This window comes from Erpetoichthys calabaricus, chromosome 2 (assembly GCF_900747795.2).
Source record: "Erpetoichthys calabaricus chromosome 2, fErpCal1.3, whole genome shotgun sequence".
Classification (NCBI taxonomy): domain Eukaryota; kingdom Metazoa; phylum Chordata; class Cladistia; order Polypteriformes; family Polypteridae; genus Erpetoichthys; species Erpetoichthys calabaricus.
Genome location: NC_041395.2, coordinates 131,427,081 through 131,450,588, shown reverse-complemented (window position 1 = coordinate 131,450,588; position 23,508 = coordinate 131,427,081). Strand labels below are relative to the sequence as shown.

The following is a 23,508-nucleotide window of genomic DNA, read 5'->3' as shown; positions in this document are numbered from 1 at the left end:
AGAAAAAAAAATATAAGGATTGCGCCAATCGCTAAGGTTTCACCCCACCGTTTTTAAAACATACTCGTTTAACGCGTATAAGAATCATGAATAGAGCTTACCATGATCATGGGAGATGCGGTTCTCTGCAGAGTCTGTATGAACGATAATTATATTTCATTTAGTCCTAGCCATAAATACTAGAAATCATTAAGAATGTCGTGAAAACGCACCGTCATGGCTGAAATTCATCTTGTTGTTCTGAACTGCGAGCAGGGAAAAAAGCATGTGTTCCCGAAACAACTCAATTTATAGAGAAAAGTAGCGGTATTTTGGAAGGGTTTACGGTGATTTGTGATAGCAGATGTGTGACAATCATTTTTACTGGACATCCGTGTAATGTCCGTTGTCCGTGTTCACATCCATGCCTTTGGCCGGACACCGAAAAGTCCAGTATTTTTTTAAAAGTCACCTTTGTAAGCCGTTGATTTCTTTTAGCAACTGTATGCCACAAGGTAAGGCCATTTTTCACACTGACCCCCGAATGATCTGACATGGGTTTAAAGATCATGATCCGGTGTGATCCAGGGGACCCAACAGTTGCCTCTGAGCTGTGAATTGCTCCCAAAGGTTTTGGTTTTGCCAAAGAGTGTTTTAAAACGCATTTCTCTATCCCCAGAGGTCCGATCTATTTAAGGCAATCTAACTTGTATGGAATAGGGCTTTTTTAAGATATACAAAATATACATCCGAGGCTTGATTTTTTATACGTCTCAAAAGTTCTTTAAAACGGCCCTGTTGCATATTATTTAACCGTGTGTGTGTGTGTATTTTTGCAGGGCTTATATCGAAATAGTTATCATTAAAGCCTTTTACCTCTCGTGGGGGTTTACGCCCATCTGCTGATAAGCATGTTCACGCAGAACACAGTGGGGGGGGGGGGGGGGGGGGTGGGTAGGGGGCTGTCAGTTTCGCGGCCTGTGGCGGGCACTGGCTGAATCTAGAGGCGCTCCGGGGCTCATACAGTTTTCAACTTCCAGCTATAGACACGTGCCTGCTCAGGGGTGCGCAGAGCCTGTCAGATTTTTAGAGCCACATGTACTCTGCTGTGTAGAGAGATCCGGTCAGCCTGTATTTCAAACTACACGCACTTGCCTGCGTGTACGCTTAGAGCTGCGGCCCTGGCCATTTCGGGGTGCGCACACACGCAGAGGCTGCCTTCTCTGCTCTCATTCGTTAAGTGTGGGGAGAGAGTGAGAGCATGGGGCTGCTAACAGCAGGGCAGCTTGTCAGCGCAGAGACTGTCTGGGGTCTTTCTCTGCGGGAAACCTGCTTCACTGCTAAGGCTGTTTTTACTGCAGAGTCTGTCTGTGAGATGGGGAAGGCAGCTTGACTTAGATAAAATAAAAGCGGTTTACAAGTGATAAAGCAAAGGTTAGATAGATATTTAAAGTAATAGATAGATAAATACAGAGGGTTCTTACCCAAAACAGTATAGGCAGGAACGGCTATAAGGTAGATCGCTCCGGTTGGAACATGTTCTGGGCCTGTCCTCGGAAGAAGTGGGAAAGGAAGTGGAAGGGTCTGGATAGAAACTTGCATGGACATGTCGAGGGTCCGGCAGCAACATGCCTGGACTTGTCCTCGGGAGAGGGGGGCCGGGGTGAAGGAGGGGGCAGACATCCATCAAGTCTGCTCTTGACAGTTTCCTGGGGCAAACAGGGGGGTGAGGGTGGGAGTGGGTTCAAGGAAGGGGCAGACATCCATCAAGTCTGCTCTTGACAGTTTCCTGGGGTAAACAGGTGGGTGGGTGTGGGAGTGGGTTCAAGGAGGGGGCAGACATCCATTAAAAGGATCTTGACAGTTTCCTGGGGCAAACAGGGGGGTGGGGGTGGGTTCAAGGAAGGGGCAGATATCCATCAAAATGCCCTTGACAGAAAGGAGAACCAGTCAGGTGGAGAGGCGGGGCACATCATTCAAATCCACCAATCAGAGAAAAGAGGCGGGTCTTAAGGTCATAAATCATTTTGACAGAAACCACATGCATAATACTACTTATAACTTATTATTATCACTAACACCCAACAAGTCGATAGGCAACCTTGTGGTGGTGATCAGGTCTGCAGATTTACTCTCTACAGTATTTGCAAGATTAGACCATATCTAACAGAATATGTACATCAACTACTGGTCTAGACTTTGGTCCTGTCACATCTGGATTATTGCAACACAGTGCACATTTTGCATATGATTCAAAATGCAGTAGCACATCTAGTGTTCAATCAACCGTGAAGGCCACATAACATTCCTCATTTTAGATCACTGTATTGGCTCGCTGATGTCATCCTACATTAGCTCCCTCCTTCAGATTAAAACAACAGATAGGCGTCCTCTGAGAAAAGACAGAAAGTGAGAACAAGGACAGGTCAGCGTCTGATTTTAAATGTTCCTCGCATCAACCATCGGGTGACTGACATATAATGCGATGAACCTGCAAACTTCTAATTGACCCGACAGTGGACAACCAACTCCTGCCTGTTTTAAAAGAGTTTAGTGCACAGCATAGTTGGGGGGTGCCAGGGTCTCACAAAATGTATTGTTGTTTTCTTTACGTTTATGTTTAAAAATATTAGAATGGCTAAATTGTCATGTTAAATTTATTTAAAGCAGTTTTGTATACATGAATAAATTGTATCATTTATTAAATTTTAATTATTTCTTAATGAGTTTAATTTTGTAGACCCGTGAGAATTGACTGAAACATTACTGAAGGACCTGGAAAGGATACAGACATGGAAAAAATTTGTGTCAGATGAATTTTAATGTAAATACATGTAAAATATTACTCATAGGATTAAAAAACTTGAAAGTGCTCCTTATTAGAAGTACCTAGGAATTACAATAGGCTTATCACTATCATTGTCAAGACAATGTACAAAAGAAATGAAGATTGGCTAATGATGTGTTACATATCACGTTGTGTGGAGTATGAGTGAGGGAAACTTATGATTAGCTACAGTAGCCTTCACTTACTGAATGAAGGGTATGAATATTTGTGTCAATGTGATATTTCAGTTTTGTTTTTTTTTTTAATAAATTTGCAAAAATTCCTAAAATCTTATTTTGCTTTGTCATTCTTGGGTATTGAGTGTTGTTTGATGAGGGAAAAATGCATTTAAATTGCTGTAAATTGCTGTAAATAATAGCTGCAAGGTAAGATAAATGTGTGAAAAATGAATGTCTGAATAATTTCTCAAGGCACAGAATATAACACACTAGTGAGGCCTCACCTGGAGTACTGTGTACAGTTTTTGTCTCCATATTACAAGAAGGTGGTCATTGTACACAAGGCATAAAATTCAGGTGCATACAGCAACTAAGTTAACTGTTAGAATTTTTTTCAGATATTACATTTTTGTTTATTAAATAGTTGTAAAAATGAGTCATATTCTAAAGTAACAGCAATAACATAATGTGTGGAACGGGCCCCGGACACAGACAGGTAGACCACCACACGTTTATTTACAGTTCTATTTACAAATGTCAATAAGTGCACACACAACAAACCCCCAAGACTTCCCCAAAGTCCAGGCATCTCACGCTCTCTACCTTTCTTCTCTTCAGGCCGCCTCCACTCCTCTCCACCAAGCTCAGTTCTTCTCCTCACCCGACTCTAGCCTTCAATGATCCCCCGGATGTGCTCCAGGTGTACTCCGGCAATCTTCCACCGACACGCCCCAGTGTGGAGGAAGTGCTGGCTGTATCCCCGGAAGCACTCCGGGTGTCTCTGCTCCTCTTACCCCCAGCACTTCCTGGTGTGGCGGAAGTGCTGAGGACCAGGGCTGCCAAGGCATCTGGGCACCCCCTGGTGGTGACCACGGGCCCCTACAGGGTTCAGCTTCAAAGCTCTGCACCCATGGCCCCCAAAGCAACCAGGGCGGTCGCCCCCTCATGGTCTGGAGGAGGTGCAAGCCCTCCTCCGGTCCTCCTGGGCATCCCGGCTGGGTACCACCCCCAGTCGCGTGCCACAAATGCAATTAACTACATTAAATACATGTTTTTTTAACAGCACTTTACAATGTAGTTAAAAACGGAGCACAAATAGGCTTGCGGTGGGTCAATAAATTTGTATACCCTGTTTGTGCACGCATTCTGTCCGGTGTCAGACTCACTTGCATTGGGCACCAGAGTGGCTATCAGATGAGTAAATGAATAAAGTATGCTAAATATACAAGTTCAAGCAACCGCTCTCAGATGAAAATTGAAACAGTAAAGTAAATTCTAGCTGAAGCTGCACAGAACATTTCTCAGTCTTAAGATGGGTGCATTTGCCAATGGGAAACTGTGAAATTTTAAATGTTCATAAATTGTGATCTGGTCGAGTTATTGCAATGACAGCTTTCTTTAAAGAATAAGTGTGTCACATATCAACAAATTGGTCCATGGCGTGGTTGTATAAGTTGTTTAATGCAGACAGACAGTTATGGGCTTTTACTATAGGTGCATCACACATTACAGTGTAACCTCGGTTCACGAACACCTCGGTACATGTACAACTCGGTTTACGACCAAAAAGTTCGCCAAACTTTTGCCTCGGTTCACGACCACACACTCGGTATATGAACAAGCCAGTTTCCCTTTCGGTTTGTGCGCGCTGATGATTTCCGCACGTGTTGAATTGTTCTCGGTCAGACGTGAACTGCTGAACTGCTACAATGTAAGAGAGAGAGAGCAGGCAGGCTCGTGTGCTGATGAGAGAGAGAGAGAGAGAGCAGGCAGGCTCGTGTGCTGATGAGAGAGAGAGAGAGAGCAGGCAGGCTCGTGTGCTGATGAGAGAGAGAGAGAGAGAGATAGAGAGAGCAGGCAGGCTCGTGTGCTGATGAGAGAGAGAGAGAGAGAGACCAGGCAGACTCATGTGCTGATGAGAGAGAGAGAGAGCAGGCAGGCTCGTGTGCTGATGAGAGAGAGAGCAGGCAGACTCATGTGCTGATGAGAGAGAGAGAGAGAGAGAGAGCAGGCAGGCTCGCGTGCTGGAGAGAGAGAGAAAGAAAGCAACCAGGGCGGTCGCCCCCTCATGGTCTGGAGGAGGTGCAAGCCCTCCTCCGGTCCTCCTGGGCGTCCCGGCTGGGTACCACCCCCAGTCGCGTGCCACAAATGCAATTAACTACATTAAATACATGTTTTTTTAACAGCACTTTACAATGTAGTTAAAAACGGAGCACAAATAGGCTTGCGGTGGGTCAATAAATTTGTATACCCTGTTTGTGCACGCATTCTGTCCGGTGTCAGACTCACTTGCATTGGGCACCAGAGTGGCTATCAGATGAGTAAATGAATAAAGTATGCTAAATATACAAGTTCAAGCAACCGCTCTCAGATGAAAATTGAAACAGTAAAGTAAATTCTAGCTGAAGCTGCACAGAACATTTCTCAGTCTTAAGATGGGTGCATTTGCCAATGGGAAACTGTGAAATTTTAAATGTTCATAAATTGTGATCTGGTCGAGTTATTGCAATGACAGCTTTCTTTAAAGAATAAGTGTGTCACATATCAACAAATTGGTCCATGGCGTGGTTGTATAAGTTGTTTAATGCAGACAGACAGTTATGGGCTTTTACTATAGGTGCATCACACATTACAGTGGAACCTCGGTTCACGAACACCTCGGTACATGTACAACTCGGTTTACGACCAAAAAGTTCGCCAAACTTTTGCCTCGGTTCACGACCACACACTCGGTATATGAACAAGCCAGTTTCCCTTTCGGTTTGTGCGCGCTGATGATTTCCGCACGTGTTGAATTGTTCTCGGTCAGACGTGAACTGCTGAACTGCTGCAATGTAAGAGAGAGAGAGAGAGAGCAGGCAGGCTCGTGTGCTGATGAGAGAGAGAGAGAGAGAGCAGGCAGGCTCGTGTGCTGATGAGAGAGAGAGAGAGAGAGCAGGCAGGCTCGTGTGCTGATGAGAGAGAGAGAGAGAGAGAGAGAGAGATAGAGAGAGCAGGCAGGCTCGTGTGCTGATGAGAGAGAGAGAGAGAGCAGGCAGGCTCGTGTGCTGATGAGAGAGAGAGAGAGAGAGAGAGAGAGAGCAGGCAGGCTCGTGTGCTGATGAGAGAGAGAGAGAGAGCAGGCAGGCTCGTGTGCTGATGAGAGAGAGAGCAGGCAGGCTCGTGTGTTGATGAGAGAGAGAGAGAGCAGGCAGGCTTGTGTGCTGATGAGAGAGAGAGAGCAGGCAGGCTCGTGTGCTGATGAGAGAGAGAGAGAGCAGGCAGGCTCGTGTGCTGATGAGAGAGAGAGAGAGAGAGCAGGCAGTCTCATGTGCTGATGAGAGAGAGTGAGAGAGAGAGAGCAGGCAGGCTCGTGTGCTGATGAGAGAGAGAGAGCAGGCAGGCTCGTGTGCTGATGAGAGAGAGAGAGAGAGAGAGAGCAGGCAGGCTCGTGTGCTGATGAGAGAGAGAGCAGGCAGGCTCGTGTGCTGATGAGAGAGAGAGAGAGAGAGAGAGCAGGCAGGCTTGTGTGCTGATGAGAGAGATAGAGAGCAGGCAGGCTCGTGTGCTGATGAGAGAGAGAGAGAGAGAGACCAGGCAGACTCATGTGCTGATGAGAGAGAGAGAGAGCAGGCAGGCTCGTGTGCTGATGAGAGAGAGAGCAGGCAGACTCATGTGCTGATGAGAGAGAGAGAGAGAGAGAGAGCAGGCAGGCTCGCGTGCTGGAGAGAGAGAGAGAGAAAGAGAGCAGGCAGGCTCGCGTGCTAGAGAGAGAGAGAGCGCGTGCAGCTGAGCGCGAGCCTGTACGTGCAGCTGAGCAGGGAGCCTGGGTGTTTGTCAGTGTTATTCAATGTTTTTACATTAGTTTACTATTACACTGTGCATTCTATGGTGTAATTAACTATATTTGTGCTTAAAAATATTTTTAAAAATATATTTACATACAGTTCGTACGGTCTGGAACGGATTAATTGTATTTACATACAGTCCTATGGGGGAAATTGCTTCGGTTCACGACCAATTCGGTTTACAACCAGAGGTTTGGAACGAATTATGGTTTTGAACCGAGGTTCCACTGTATATGCAAATGCACCTAAAAAAGGTCAGCGCTACATAAAACCCAGAGAAGAGCGAGTAGGCTGAAGTTTCATCTATGAGGAGAGAATGGAGGAGGAGGAAACCTTTCCAGTTTATAGAAATGGAGATTAAGATGACATCATCAAATTCTGGAAATTATGAAAGTAATTAAAACAGCGGATCCCAGCTGTTACTTTAAAATAAATTCTTTTAGAATCACAGGGAGCTGGCTGGAAACTTGTTAAGGGAAGATTTCACACAAATGTTAGAAAGTATTTCTTCACACAAAGAACAATAGACACATATAGTGTAGTGGAGAGAATGACTTTATGGACCTTCAAATTTCCATTTTATGTTATTTTGGACACTCTAGGTAAATAGGAGGGACAAGCTTGTTGATTTGACTGTTCTTATCACAATTTTTCTAATGTTCTAGACCTATGGCTTAATACAAATCAAAAGTACTTTGTCTGTGCGATGAAGGCTATGATTAAATACTGTCAATAGAGTGAGAAGTAAGAACCTTGGCACTAATATTATAAACTTGAAGTTGAGAAACTCACTTAGAAGAATAGCTGGTGGAGACAGTAGGTCTATTATAGAGAATTTAGTATTTGTAGTATAATTCACATTTTTGTATATTCATACAGTGGTGATTGTAAATGTGTTGCATGTTGTACATTTGTGCTTGAAAGTTTGTGAACCCTTTCGAATTTTCTAGATTTCTGCATAAATATGACCTAAAACATCATCAGAATTTCACTCAAGTCCTAAAAGTAGATAAAGAGAAACCAGTTAAATAAATGAGATACAAATATTATACTTGGTCATTTATTTATTGAGGAAAATGATCGAATATTACATATTTGTGAGTGGCAAAAGTATGTGAACCTTTGCTTTCAGTATCTGGTGTGACCCCCCTTTGCAGCAATAACTGCAACTAAACATTTCCAGCAACTGTTGATCAGTCCTGCACACCGGCTTGGAGGAATTTTTGCCCATTCCTCTGTACAGAACAGCTTCAACTCTGGGATGTTAGTGGGTTTCCTCACATTAACTGCTCGCTTCAGGTCCTTCCACAACATTTCGATTGGATTAAGGTCAGGACTTTGACTTGGCCATTCCAAAACATTAACTTTATTCTTCTCTAACTATTCTCTGGTAGAACGATTTGTGTGCTTACGGTCGTTGTCTTGCTGCATGACCCACCTTCTCTTGAGATTCAGTTCATGGACAGATGTCCTGACATTTTCCTTTAGAATTCTCTGATATAATTCAGAATTCATTGTTCCATCAATGAAGGCAAGCCGCCCTGGCCCAGATGCAGCAAAACAGCCCCAAACCATGATACTACCACCACCACGTTTCACAGATGGGATAAGGTTCTTATGCTGGAATGCAGTGTTTTCCTTTCTCCAAACATAACGCTTTTCATTTAAACCAAAAAGTTCTATTTTGGTCTCATCCGTCCACAAAACATTCTTCTAATAGCCTTCTGGTTTGTCCACGTGATCTTTAGCAAACTGCAGACTAGCAGCAATGTTTTTTTTGGAGAGCAGTGGCTTTCTCCTTGCAACCCTGCCATGCACACCATTGTTGTTCAGTGTTCTCCTGATGGTGGACTCATGAACATGAACATTAGCCAATGAGAGAGAGGCCTTCAGTTGCTTAGAAGTTACCCTGGAGTCCTTTGTGACCTCGCCGACTATTACACTCCTTGCTCTTGGAGTGATCTTTTTTGGCCGACCACTCCTGGGGAGGGTAACAATGGTCTTGAATTTCCTCCATTTGTGCACAATCTGTCTGACTGTGGATTGTTGGAGTCCAAACTCTTTAGAGATGGTTTTGTAACCTTTTCCAGGCTGATGAGCATCAACAACTCTTTTTGTGAGGTCCTCAGAAATTGCCTTTGTTCATGCCATGATACACTTCCACAAACATGTGTTGTGAAGAGCAGACTTTGATAGATCCCTGTTCTTTAAATAACACAGGGTGCCCACTCACACCTGATTGTCATCCCATTGATTGAAAACACCTGACTCGAATTTCACCTTCAAACTAACTGCTAATCCTAGAGGTTCACATACTTTTGCCACTCACAAACATGTAATATTTGATCATTTTCCTCAATAAATAAATGACCAAGTATAATATTTTTGTCTCATTTGTTTAACTGGTTTCTCTTTATCTACGTTTAGGACTTGAGTGAAAATCTGATGATGTTTTAGGTCATATTCATGCAGAAATATAGAAAATTCTAAAGGGTTCACAAACTTTCAAGCACAACTGTATATATTTAGAGCATACTAATGCGTACATCAATTTATCACAATTGTGTTTAAATATATTACCTGTGTGAAACAATAACATGCTTTGCTAATCATTATTACTTAATTTCCAGTGTGGGTTATACATTATATTAATGCCCGTAGGGATGCTCCAACTGATCGGCTGCCAGTCTAAATAGACAAATATTCGCTGAAAAAGACTTGATTGATGATCAATAAATTGGCTTAGGGCGGCACGGTGGCGCAGTGGGTAGCGCTGCTGCCTCGCAGTTGGGAGATCTGGGGACCTGGTTTTGCTTCCTGGGTACTCCCTGCGTGGAATTTGCATGTTCTCCCCGTGTCTGCGTGGGTTTCCTCTGGGAGCTCCGGTTTCCTCCCACAGTCCAAAGACATGCAGGTTAGGTGGATTGGCGATTCTAAATTGGCCCTAGTGTGTGCTTGGTGTGTGGGTGTGTTTGTGTGTGTCCTGCGGTGGTTTGGCACCCAGCCCAGTATTGGTTCCTGCCTTGTGCCCTGTGTTGGCTGGGATTGGCTCCAGCAGACCCCCCCCCCCCCCCCATGACCCTGTGTTCAGATTCAGCGGGTTGGAAAATGGATGGATGGATGGATGGAAATTGGCTTATCACAGAAACCAATTTTTTCAGCTCTTACTTTTCTAAGCTTTAACGTTATTTTAGTTGCAGTGCTCCTTTACTCAAGGTATTATGGTAATTGAGAAAGGTAGTTTTTATTTTTTTGCTTAGTAGCAAAATGGTGTCTTTTACTTATGGTCATGTTAACCATGTTAAGTCTTGTGTCTTCTTGATAAACAACTTATGAAGATTGTATACTTTTGTGGCTTTTTTAAAAATTTGTTCCGCATTATTTATTGCCGTGTGTCATACAGTAAATGTTTTGGTAAGAAACATGTACTACATAATTAAAATGGCAATCCATACTTTATAATTAAGCTTCAAGAATAACAAATGTCTGGCTGAAACACTGAAAAAAACACATCTGTATGAGTATAGTAAATGTATATTTAAACAGCAAAAAAGCTATATTGCAATTAATGATTAAAAATGATTAAAATCTACAGGTGCATGTATATTTATTTACATTTACAGTAAGCAGTGTTCGATTGCCAATGTCAATTAATTGATATATATATATAATATATACAGTATACAGTATATACTTATACAATGTGTGTTTGTGTATTATAAATGTGTTGTCAAACATGTGCGCATGGAAGATGGTTTACAAGTTCACATAATGTTATGTCACAGCTGGACCAGGGGTTGGCACTGTCACACTGTTATCTGTTGCTTTCTTCTCTTGTCCCTCTGAAGCGAAGCCAAAGAACCTGCTAATCCATGATCTCATTTCCAGTCCCCAAAACCTGCCCACCAATGAAGTAATTTCTGGTTTCCAGAACACTCCTACAGATGACATCACTTCCTTTTCCGGGCTCTCTTGAAACCTCCTCTTTCTGCTGGCTCCTTATATCTCTGATCCACCTGTGTTAGTTAGTATGTAATGATATTTATTGTGCCTTCTTTTTTCAACAGTTATTTCAAGTATACAGGGTGGCCATCTCTGAACCTGTATACAGTACACCCTCAAAATTCGCCGGGGTTACTTTCCTAGAGCACCCATGAATTGTGAAAAACTGCAAATTTTGGATGTGGTTAAAAAGAATACCCATCCGGCCAACATAATAGGGACCTTAAAATTGTCCTTCTTTAACATCTTGGGGGACACTTGCGAGCTGCATACCTGGGCCAGACTTTATGGTCATGGTATGTGCAGGTGGGAGATGGCACTCCTGAGCTAGATGTCCCAGTTGATCACAGCGAAAGCAGCTGTGTTCAGTCCACGCTATGGTGTTCCCACAATGGCATCTTCCACCTGTGCCGCTGGCGACCCTGAAAGTCTGTGCTGGCTGGACCAAAATCGGGGTCAAACCTGGGTAGCCCTGTTTTCCAGGTGGTTTGTGCACCCTCCAGTCTGCAGGTCAGATCAGTCAGCGAGTGGACATCATTCCGCAGCATTTTATCACAAAGGGCATCATCCATCCCTGATAGGACTACATCAATAGTGATCTTCTCCACAATGCGCTTGAAAGTGTCTCCGCGGATCCAGCTTTGAATCAGGTCCACTAAGCCCAGATGAAACTGATGCCCCTTGACCACTGGGCTCAAAGCTGTGCAGAGAAGGATCTGTTGCTTCAGGAAATCATAATCATCTAGCCTTTCGGGAGATTTCGCACAACCCTTGATAGCTGGCCAGGCTGCCCTGTACCAGCATATTAAAGTTGCTGTGCGTTCAAAGCAGAACAGGAAATACTCTGGGTCGTCCGAGGGAGCCATCTTCACAAGAACATCTCTGGGGAATGTGAAGAGCATCTGCAGGAGCCTTATTTTGGTCCGCTGGTATTGGGATATCATATGCCTCTTGGGGTTTCATTGGTACAAGGCCCCACTTCTGGTACCATGTGATGCGTAAGACACTGTCTTGCACCCCAAAACATGATGCTGAGTCTCAGTACTTTAGCAAAACCAGCTTTATTCAACTTAAACAGAAACAGTAGGGTTATTTTTTACAATGGGAGCTACCACTGTATTTTACAAAGACACAGAAAATGGGCATAGTCAGGGCCAGGACAGTGGCACGACCATGATTGGCTCAAATTTTTTTTCTGTGACGCTATGCTATGCTGAGGTTGCCTCGACAACAGACAAGCAGTCCTCCATAGACACGGCAGTCACACTTCAGCATGTCATTCTATTAGGGGGATCCTAAAAGAGTTCAGAAACCTTACAATATATGTATATTTATATTGTGATATGTGGCCGGCCTTTCATCCCGGCCAATACCCTCAGACCGCCAGGTGGAGCCCTCCCTGCAGCATGGAGGTGCCCTGAATGCCAGCAGGGAATACTGGACAATGTAGTTTTTATTCTCAGACCTGTTGGATATCTTGGGGCCCGCTAGAGGATGCTGCAGGGAGGCACAGAGACTATTTGCCTTATGCCCAGGAAGTACGTCAGAGTCACGTGGACAAAGGGAACAATGTGCTTCCTGGGTGAAGAAAAGAAGGATTTTTTATCTGACCCGGAAGTGTTCCAGGTCACATGGACAGAGAGGGTGAAATGCTTCCTGGTCAAGGACTATAAAAAGGACAGTGAAACACCAGAGCGTTGAGCTGGGTGGAAGGGTGGCAACGCGCCTGGGAGTGGAGGATTGGGATTATTGTATTATTGATTTATGAGTATTGTGGAGTGGAAGGTGCTTTGTGCACTTTAATATTGTCCAAATAAATAAATATTGGACTTTTACCTGGTGTCTGGCGTATTGTCCGAGGGTTCAAGAGGACGACAGCGATTAGAGACAGTGCTTAGAGGATAAGGTAGAGGATTCAGGTGGAGAACTTTCTTGTTGCAGAAAGAAGTGTCTGCAACTTAATATCAGCATAACCAAGGAACTGATTATTGACTCACAAGCAAAGAGAGGAGGCAGTAGCAAAGAAAAAAATGAAAACATTATAAACCATGCTACACATCCTCTGTCTGACAAACTAACATTGAGTACTTTCAGCCAATGAATTACTCAGCAGACGTTTGTCAAAAAACGTTAATGGGGCTCCATTATGACAACAGCAATATACCTGGCTCATGTGAAGTTTTCTTTAATTTTCAGTTTGCTTTCTTTTTAAGTCATTCTAGAGTATATTTGAAAGGGGTTTGTTCTCTGTTATAATATTTGTTTATTTTGCTTCTGTTAACTTCAAATCTATTTATCTATCTATCTATCTATTGTTTTTTTTTCTTTTATTTACACATATATTGAGATTTGTAGAATAATTATTTTTTTCTTAAAGTGATTTTGCGGGCATTTTTCCCATTATATGCTTTCGAGTGTTTTGCTCAGGCTTTACTAATATAACATAACATTTAGGAAAAAATATACAAAAGAGTAATCCAAAACTAGAAGCCAATATTGCAAATATTTCAACTGCTACTGTGTATTTGCCAGGTGAACTGATATAAGCTGGGATGAAAGTGATCCAGACTGAGCAGAATATCAGCATGCTGAAAGTAATAAGTTTAGCTTCATTGAAGTTGTCTGGAAGGTTACGAGCAAGAAAAGCAAGGATGAAGCACACAGCAGAAAGAAATCCAATGTAACCAAGCACAGTACAAAATGCTACCATGGACCCCACCTCACATTCTAAGATTATTTTTTCTTTGTATGACGTAAAATTTTTATGAGGCAAAGGGGGTGACAACAATAACCAAAACATACAAATTAAACCCTGAGTTAATGTGAATGAAACAACACTCATTCTCTGTTGACAGGGGCCAAACCACTTCATGACATTACTGCCTGGTAATGTGGCTCTGAAAGCCATCAACACCACAACTGTTTTTGCCAGAATGCAAGAGATGCAGAGTGCAAAGGTGATCCCAAAAATTGTATGTCTCAGCATACATGACCAGTCTGATGGCTGACCGATGAAAGTAAGTGAGCATAGGAAACACAGGATTAAGGAGAACAGCAGAAGAAAACTGAGTTCTGAATTGTTGGCTCTCACAACTGGAGTATCAATGTAAAGGATGAAAATGACTGCAACACTAATGGTCATTAAAGTTCCTAATAAAGAAAACAAGACTAGTAACGAGCCCATGATCTCTTCAAAGGACAGGAATTCAGTATCTTTCAAGATGCATTGAGTTTTTTCTTGACTGGACCTGTAGTCGAGAGGGCAGCTCATACAGTGAAGTGAATCTGTAAAACAAGAGACAAGCTTCATTGTTATTTTGCCTTAGGGGATTTACACCAAATGTTAACCAAAATGATTTTGCCAAAATGCAATGTGATTTGTGATGTTAATACAATTCATGAAAGATACATAAATTGATTAACAAAATGTGCAAAACAAAACAAAATAATATTGATTAACAAACTAGTATTCACAGGTAAGGTGTTATGCTTTAAAACGTCAAGTTATGGTTGCAGTATTTAATAGTGAATCTTTGTGTTAGAGCTGACTAGTTAACACTTTAAACTCAGCCTCATTTTCGCTCGTTTTCTGATACTTTGATTTAACTTCATCATGCTTAACTCAATATTCATGTTCTACCCCTCAAAATAATGGTTGGTCAGACATTTCTCTTTCAGAATTGTTGCAGTAGAATAAGTTACATAATTCAGTAACATGTTTACTAAAAATGCACTATGAATGTTATTCTTATTTCCATACATTTTAGAATAAGCTTCCAAATGCTATAAAATTGTCAATGAATGTGTCAGGAACACCCAGAAGAAATTACTATGAAATATCTAAAAGTAATATGTCTGTTTTTATTGTTTTTGAAGCAGTACACAAAGCAAGACATTTTTTTCTTCCCTTTAACATTTTTCAAACAAGTGTTCATATCATATATATCTATTATTGAGAACCTATCATTTTGAATGGCAGACTGTACTGTAAAAGAATGTACAGTTGGTACAGAAATTTTAAGCTCTGTGTCTAAATTCAAAAATATTTTTACAAAAAAAAAAATCTGAAATATAGAAAGTGGATTGAAACACCCCTTTCATTTAGTAGATTATCCAGTAGTTCACATTAGAATTGGGACGTTCAAGAATGCCATTAAGGTGGAGGCTGGGGTCAAGTGTTGCTGAGATACAGCAATTTGACCATCATTGAGGAAAAAAGAAAAACATTAAAGTGTATTAGCAGAGTATGCAGTGCGGTAATTTAAAGGCACAACAGGGTCCTTTAATTCTAGCAATGAGGAAATTAATTATTTTTAACAGTTTTTTTTTTAAATTGTTCCTCATAGTTTGGTCCTGCTGGCAGGTTAAACACAATGGGCCTGAGTTTGATTCACATTAATGTCAGTGCTTGTATGATATTTGCATGTTCTTCTAATATTCATGTTATATTTCTCCAGGTGCTATTTTTTCTCCTTTAACTCAAAAAAGGTTAGTGTGAGTGTATCTGGTTGGTCAATGGTCACCAATGTTGGACAACAGCCAAACAATATCAAATTGTTCATTAAAAAATCTTAGTTTCACATAATACACACTTGAAGTCATCCAGTCATATGCTCATAACGTCCTAAGAACATGTATTTTTGCTAAAACAAGTCACTTCCAGAAAATACTCTTGTGAACTAAATCAGATTTTGCTAAGACACACATGACCATCATTACAAACTATATGGGGTAAGTAACATACAAAACAATGTCATTTATAAGTGGAGTATTCCTTAGATGACAGTATTACAGCACTCAGTATCAAATGCATAGATTGCAAAAATTTCAAGTGAGGTAAATGATTTTTCTTTAAAGTGCTTAGATAGCATTGAAGCAAAATAGACTACTGGCTTTGACCCGTGTGTACCTCAGCTGATGCTGTAAATTCTTACTTCTTGAATTATTATACTGGCAAAACTGAAAATCCCCAGACTTTACAAGTTGTAACTGGGTAAAACAGGTGCTCTCATGAAACAATCATTCACTGCTTGGCACTCAACATTGTGGAGGTAGGCTTACTGTTGGTAATAATATGCAACTGAATACTTTCTGAAACTATTAAGCATGTGGATGCGAGCTTAATTTTTAACATAGGAAGAGTTCTATGAGAAGATTACATGTTCTCCATGACAATGTATGACATTTCTATATGGATTTCAGTGTGTTAACTGGAAATTAGATTGGTGCAAATTAATATGTTGATGGTATGTGTGTGTATACAGATTGGGGTAAGCTTCAATAATGTCCAAGACCGTTTTCTGTTTTAAACTTATGTATTTTGACATATACCATGACTTTTATTGGAACTGTTATTCATATGTTGATCTATTTGAGAAATGTAGTACATACTGGGAAACGTGTGTTATACTCATGAATTTACAGTACTGTACCTCAGACTCACTACCATTTTCAACTCGCCTACAATTATAGATTTTATACCCAAACTTTGCAAAATAAGATACTTCTTTGGTGGCACAGTATTTATTGTTGCTACATCACAAATCCAATACCTTGGCTTTAAAATCTGTACTCGGTTTTTGTCTGTGTGGAGTTTACATATTACATCTATCTGTGTGTGTGTGTTTTTTCTCTGTTTTTCTCTCATGTCCACAAAGAACTGTGTATTACGTTGTTTTGAGATTTTAAATTGGTTTTGTATTTGAGAGTGAGCCCTGCCATGTATTATCACCCTGTCCTGGGCTCTGTCCTTTTTTGGTACGATAGGCTCCAGCCTCCCACAAAAATACATTTTATTACAATTTGTAAATGTTATGCATGTTTTTGCTTCCTATAACATGAATTCAATTTCAGAATAAAACAAAATCTACTTACTGGTCTGATTGCTTATTTCACCTTCAGCACAAGGTATGCAGTCAAAGCAGCAAATGTGTTGGCCTTTCCTAACTGCTTTGCGAGTGCCAGGCAGACAACTTTCTGTGCACACATATTTAGGTACCTAAATTAAATAACACATCATTTGAATAATACTGGAAGCAGAGTGAAATTAGCCTTCAGAAACCAATAGAAACACTATTTTTCATTGATATATGCTAAATAGACAATTCAATACAGATACTAACAGAAAAAATGGAAATTGTTGACTTTTTGAACATTTTTGAACAGGCAAACAGTAGATCTTCATGCAAACAGTGCCTACAGATAAAAGTGATATAACTGAATACATACACAAGGAAATTTGCCTTTTCAATCATTTATTCAATAAAAATATCAATTGATGCAATGGTCAACTGGGTAAAAGTTAAGTACACCCTTAGCCTCAGAGCTGGTATTGCCCCCTTTAGCAGAAATGGCTTCTTGTAGGTGTTTTGCAGAACAGTCCCCAATCTCTGACATCGACTCATGAACTTTTTTATGACTTCTCCAGGCAAACATCATTCAGTTGTAAAAAGTTTTTTTTTTTTTTTTTATGTGTACAGCCTGTTTCAAATCCCCTCACAGACATTTCAATGGTCTTCAAATCAGGACTTTGTCTAGGCCAGTAAATAACCCTCCATTTCTTCTTTTGAGCTATTTCTTGGTGAATTTGCTAGTGTGCTCCAGATCATTATTGTGTAGAAAGATCTATTTCTGGTTATACTTCAGCTTTATTCTCAAGCACACTTTGATATAATGCAGAAATCATAGTTGACTCGATGACTTCAAGCTGCCCAAACCCTGAGGCAGTGAAGCAACCTTAACATAACCATAACATTTCCACCACCATGCTTCACAGCTGGTATGAAATGCTCTTGGAATGCTATATTTGGTTTGAGCTAAACATGTCCACTGTTACTGTGGTCAAACCACTCTCATTAATTCATCTGTCCAGAGCACACTGTTCCAGAAGGCCTCGTCTTTGCCTATATGTTCAGTGGCAAACTGTGGTCTTAGCTTGGCTTTATCCTGGCATACCTCACATGCAGGTCAAATTTGTGAAATCTGTTTCTGATTGTAGATGTATGCACTTTGACACCAACTGTTGCAAGAGTTACCTGCAGATACCACTTTAAAAGTTCAGGGTTCTTAGAGATTTCTTTTTGTATCAAATGGTCAGCTCTTGAACTGAATTTTCTGGGCCAGCTAGTCCTAGACAAATAAGCAGTTGATTGAAATCTACACCACTGGTAGATGATTTTCTTTACAGGGGAATGATTGATTTTAAATAATTTAGTGTTCTTTTTAAATCCCTTGTCAGACTCAAAAGCATCCACAGCCTTTTTTTCTGAGGGCCTTAGAGAGCTCTTTTTTATCTTGGCATGAGTACACAACACACATCAATAGCGAAAAGAACACCAGACCCTAGATATATACTGTTTAAATTAGACAAGTTTCCCTTATATACTACCTAAGGAGGTTCTAATCATTGGATATGGAACACATTTTTAATTTTGTGGATATGAATTGGTGATAAGTGTAGGGGTGTACTACACAATCTGCATTTTTGTTAATTTAGATTATAACAATGAATACATCATGTCACTTATTCAAATATATCACCTTTATCTGTAGGCACCGTTTGAATAATGATCTAATGTCTGTCTGTTCAATTAACTTAAGTCAATAGGGTATACTTTCTTTTTACATGACTATATATATTGAAATAATATTTGAAATATTGAAGTATTAACTTCATATTTAAACTTGTATACAAACTCACTTTATTTAGAGATTACACATCAAGAATCTGTATCATTGTGATTGAATTATGGTTCAGTTTTACATTTCTGCTAATAGCAAGTTAATCTTACCTGGTTATAACCTCCTGCCCAGACAATGCTGACATTATTCATCTGAATTCTATTTCCATCTGGTAAAGATGGATCATAGAAGCCAACTGTTGCAAATTTTATGAGTCCTCCATCGCCACGCTGCCAGTTTACAACTTCAAACTTTGGTTCTGGATCGCCAAATGCATCAAAATAAACATTGTCTCCATAGGCTGTTGTAAAATTAACATTTTTAAGATAGTGTAAAACCTGCAAAAAGATAATAATATTAGTATGTACTCGATGGCACTTTAACCTCAAAAGCCTACGATTTGTGTTTTATATAATGTGGGGCATCTAGATCTCAAAATCATTTCTGCAGATCTGCAGTTTCTATAACTGTTTATTTCAGTGTGCTGTATAATCAGATTTAATCAATGTATTTTAATAGTATAGCTTTTTAAATTTCTAACCCTACCACTTCATACCTTACTAATAATGGGGTAGTTTTTTGTTTTTTTTTTTGTTACTGAGAACGCTATGAGAATTTATTTCTTGACTGGAGCTAAGTATTATTTGTCAATGCTTCAATTATTCTCTTTTATTTTTTTTTCCAAATAGTTTTAAAATAAACATTTTAAAATTTACATAGGTGTAAATAGGACACAAATTAGTTCTTCGTTTTCTTGTCATTATCACATCTCATTGATATATGGAAAAAGAAAAAAACGAAAGATGCTGAAAGTAGTTGTTTAAAGGCAACAAAGCAATTAAAGACTCTTAAGTGAAGTAAAGTTAAACTAAAAATTATGCTCCATTAACTACAGCAAGGATGTGCTTCTAATTAGGTTAACAGACAAAAATGAAAACCAACAGCTATATCGCCCCTTTAAGAATTGTACTTGTGACCAACAGTTTATAGTCTTCAGAATCTCCACACTTTCATGTGAGCTTTCTACAGATTCTCACTTTATAAAGATAAGGATGCTAGACAAAATAGTAAATCTACAGGATATTGAATATTTATTGCTGTGAGTGAATGTATGTGAAAGCATATTCTTTGGTGTACTGGTTTCCTATCCAGGACTTGTTCATACCTTTTTCTCTTGCTATAAGCTCAACCTAGAAATTTCAGAAACACAATGATAGACATTTATTATATACAATTATTTATTTTTTCTTCCATGCGTTTTTGATTTGTATTTTACTCTTTAGCAAGAAGACATGATAGGCAGTATTTCAATCCTTTACAGGTCATGTTCATATCAGTACACACCCACATTTATTCACACCGGTTATATGTAACGCTGATCACAACAATATTTTGTCATCATTTAGCTCAGTTGGAATCCCAATTAATATTACTGAATCAGCCCGCAATCTAGGAGTTATCTTTGACTCTAGCATGTCATTTAAAGCGCATATTACAAAGTTGTCCAAATCATGTTTCTTCCATTTTAAAAATGTTAGGAAATTAAGGCGCTTTCTAAATAAACAGGATTCTGAGAAATTAATTTATGCATTTATCTCTAGTAGGATTGACTATTGCAATGCAGTGTTCACTGGATGTTCAAACTGTTCTCTATACAGCCTCCAGTTAATCCAAAATGTGGCTACAAGAATTATTACAAGAACAAGAAAATATGAACACATAACTCCAGGTCTTAAATCCTTACACTGGCTCCCGGTTAAGTTTAGGGTAGATTTCAAAATCCTCCTTTTAACATATAAAGCATTAAATGGCCAAGGTCCAGCTTACTTGTCTGAACTTATCATGACTTACAAACCTGAGCGCACATTAAGATCTCAAGATGCCGATCTGCTTATGATTCCAAGGATTAATAAAATAACAGTGGGAGGTCGAGCTTTTAGTTACAGGGCCCCTAAACTGTGGAATGGTCTGCCTGCTTCTATAAGAGATTCCTTCTGTCTCAGCTTTTAAATCCCGCCTGAAGACTCACTACTTCAGTTTAGCATATCCTGACTAGAGCTGCTGATTAACTGTACATACTGCATCTCTGTTGTTAGTCATTAGCACTAAAACATAAGTAACATGATAGTTATAATTGGATTCTAACCTTCACCTATTCTGTTTCTCTTCTCAGTACTCAAATGTGGCACTTGGTGCCATGGCCCACCTGCCAAGTTGTTTTGCCTGCCTAAGGTAAAGTCATCCCTGATGGAGGATCACAGGAATCGTGGGAAAGAAGGGTCCTTTCATCGGATTGGCTGGCTCAGCACTGTTTCAGCGGTGGAATGGCCAAATGGGGGAGGCAGCTTAATGGATGAGGTCTCCAGGACTCTAAACATATCCAAATCTTATTATGTGATATCATCTACTGTTAAATTTTGCTCCGTACTTCTAAAATTTTAATTTTTATACTGTATTGAGGATTTGTTCTGTTCTGTGTATTGTATTGTATTGTATTGACCCTCTTCTTTTGACACCCAATGCACGCCCAACCTACCTGGAAAGGGGTCTTTCTTTGAACAGCCTTTCCCAAGGTTTCTTCCATTTTTTCCCTACAAGGTTTTTTTTTGGGAGTTTTTCCTTGTCTTCATAGAGAGTCAAGGCTGGGGGCTATCAAGAGGCAGGGCATGTTAAAGCCCAATGTGGCACTTCTTGTGTGATTTTGGGCTATACAAAAATAAATTGTATTGTATTGTATTTATGCCAACATCAAAATTATACCTATGTCTTTAGAGAGAAAGAGTCAACAAACCAGGAAAGGTACTGCATTTCATTGAACCAAAGCCTGACATCCCAAGAATGATCTTGTCAGCTTGGGGTTAATAATAATAATAATAATGTATTGTTGTTGTTATTATTATTATAAAAATAGTAATAACACATGATGTACAGATAATTGTAACACACAATAAATGCTCCCACCTGCCACGGCTCAACTCTCATCTTGTCTGCACACATCTTATTTATAAAAGGACCCTGGCCATCCTTGCAATTGTACAGATGGTGCAGAGCATGTGCTACAGCATACAAAGCCTTGTATACACAACTAGGAGCTCGAAATTCATTTTCATCATTGTATTCTGCTTTAACCTCTTTCAGATTTTCAGCCCCTGTGCATTTCTTCTTTGTGACATCCTTTGAATTCAGACTACAATTAAAGATAACTTCCCAAAGTTCTTTTAAATAAGAATCTTCAGGATTCCAGAAGGGGTTTATATTTAATAAATAGTCCCTTAAACCAGGGATTACAGCATTGGGATAACCCATTCCTATTGTTCCGCCCATAATTTTGTAATATTCCTCCTTTAACGGGAGTCTCTTTGTCATCCAGCCAGTGACTGCTACCCACTGTAAACCAGTGGCATTTTCAAGTACCAGCTCATCAATAAATGTTTTCATTGCCACTGCATTTAGATAAGCAATAACAACTTTTGCAGAAGATTCTTTAATAAGACGTATGACTTTGATATACATTTGACGTGTCATGACAGTTGATATGACAGCTGAATATTCTATACAAATGCCTTCTTCCTGAGCAGCTTGTGCAAAACCAGCAATTCCATCATTTCCATAATCATTGTCAGTTCTAACTGTCCCAACCCAGTTCCATCCAAAATGCTTTACAAGCTGTGCCAAGGCTCTGCTTTGATAATAATCACTTGGAACTGTTCGAAATACCGTTGGGTACTTTATTTTGTCACTTAGGCAAGCACAGGCAGAAAAATGACTTACCTGTGGACACAAATAAAAACATATAATTTAATGAAGAATTATCTGTTGCGTATGCATTAATAATAGGTGTTAACAATATGTTTTATATATGTACAGTATATAGCAGGTAGAGTTTAAAGAACATGGCTTACCTGTGGTATTTGAAAAGCATTTGTAATTGAAGACACTGCCTGTGTGTAGATTGTAGAAGACATCCCAATAACGGCTAGGACAGGAGCAGGAGCCCTGCTGCAAGGCAGGCTACTAAATGTTCTACTTCTGGGGTCATTTAATACTGCTAGTGCTTTTTTAATGGACAACTGCACAGAAGAACAAGCATCGTACATCTTGTATCCCAATGTGATATTAGGAAGAAGTTTACTATTATTATTGATTTCTTCTATGGTGAAAATCATAGTTTTAACACTCTGGTACTCTCTTTCATTGAAACTTTAGAGAAAACAAATGATGTGGAAATGTTAATAAAAGCACATCTCTTGAGTGGTTTATGAATTCTGTCTTTTTACAATTTTAGACACTATATTTTTTTTAATCAGTGAATATATTTTTTTCAGGACAGCCAAAAACCTTAACAATACTACTACATAAAGTCTTATCTGCATGACGAAGAACTGTATATATGATGTCTTCTGAAATAATCTGTTTCTTTTATATTAATTATACATCTGAATATGTTAATTTGTTTCACAAATGCAGTATGCAGAACTGTCATAGATAAACAAGAGTACTTTGAGATAACCGTGACATATTTTTAAACTTCTTCGGTTTCCTTTTTCAGTAAAAGGAAGCACAGGAATTAATAAGTCATGATTTAGCTAAACATAAATTGAAAACTGAATCCTAGATTTCATTTTTACATTTTATTCTTTAATTGTATTTTATAATATACTTACACTTTGCATTCTGCCGGGTTGGGTTTAGACTTAAAACTAGCCACTGTATTTTCATTGCCATGAATGTTGAAGATTCCTGCTATCATTATGTCTCCATCCTTAGACAAGAAAGGTGCATCTATAGTGTCATAGAGGCTACAAACAGGCTCTTCTGCCTTTATGATATTTACATACAACAATAGGACCAGGAGCAGCATCTCAAGCCTGCTGTATGTTAAAAGCTCAACTGTCCCAAGGTCTGCCATTTATATGATATACTGTGAATTAACTGTACATCATTTAACTTGGAAAAACATCTTTCTCATATACAGTATTCTCAGGTGCCCAATACAATAGAGGTTTTTCTTTCA

The 23,508-nt window shown here is 39.7% G+C and overlaps 1 protein-coding gene across 1 annotated transcript; it reads right to left on the bottom strand.

Moving 5' to 3' along the window:
- Positions 1 to 13,137: 13,137 nt before the first annotated feature.
- LOC114669581 (extracellular calcium-sensing receptor-like) lies at positions 13,138 to 23,403 on the bottom strand. Its single transcript, XM_051922536.1, has 6 exons — positions 23,159 to 23,403; positions 22,397 to 22,694; positions 21,456 to 22,265; positions 18,605 to 18,832; positions 16,689 to 16,812; positions 13,138 to 14,099 (listed from the first exon to the last, which is right to left on the bottom strand). Exons 1-6 carry the CDS (start codon positions 23,401 to 23,403, stop codon positions 13,186 to 13,188), a joined length of 2,619 nt encoding a protein of 872 aa, XP_051778496.1. The 3' UTR covers positions 13,138 to 13,185.
- Between the last annotated feature and the right edge of the window lie 105 nt (positions 23,404 to 23,508).

Excerpts from the sequence above, each read along its gene's own strand:
- LOC114669581 (XM_051922536.1), bottom strand. The coding sequence starts at position 23,403 with ATGGCAGACCTTGGGACAGTTGAGCTTTTAACATACAGCAGGCTTGAG. Across the intron at positions 22,266-22,396 it reads ATGCTTTTCAAATACCACAG|GTAAGTCATTTTTCTGCCTG; the intron begins GTAAGCCATGTT and ends TTGTGTCCACAG. Across the intron at positions 14,100-16,688 it reads TGAAATAAGCAATCAGACCA|ATTCACTTCACTGTATGAGC; the intron begins GTAAGTAGATTT and ends CTTGTTTTACAG.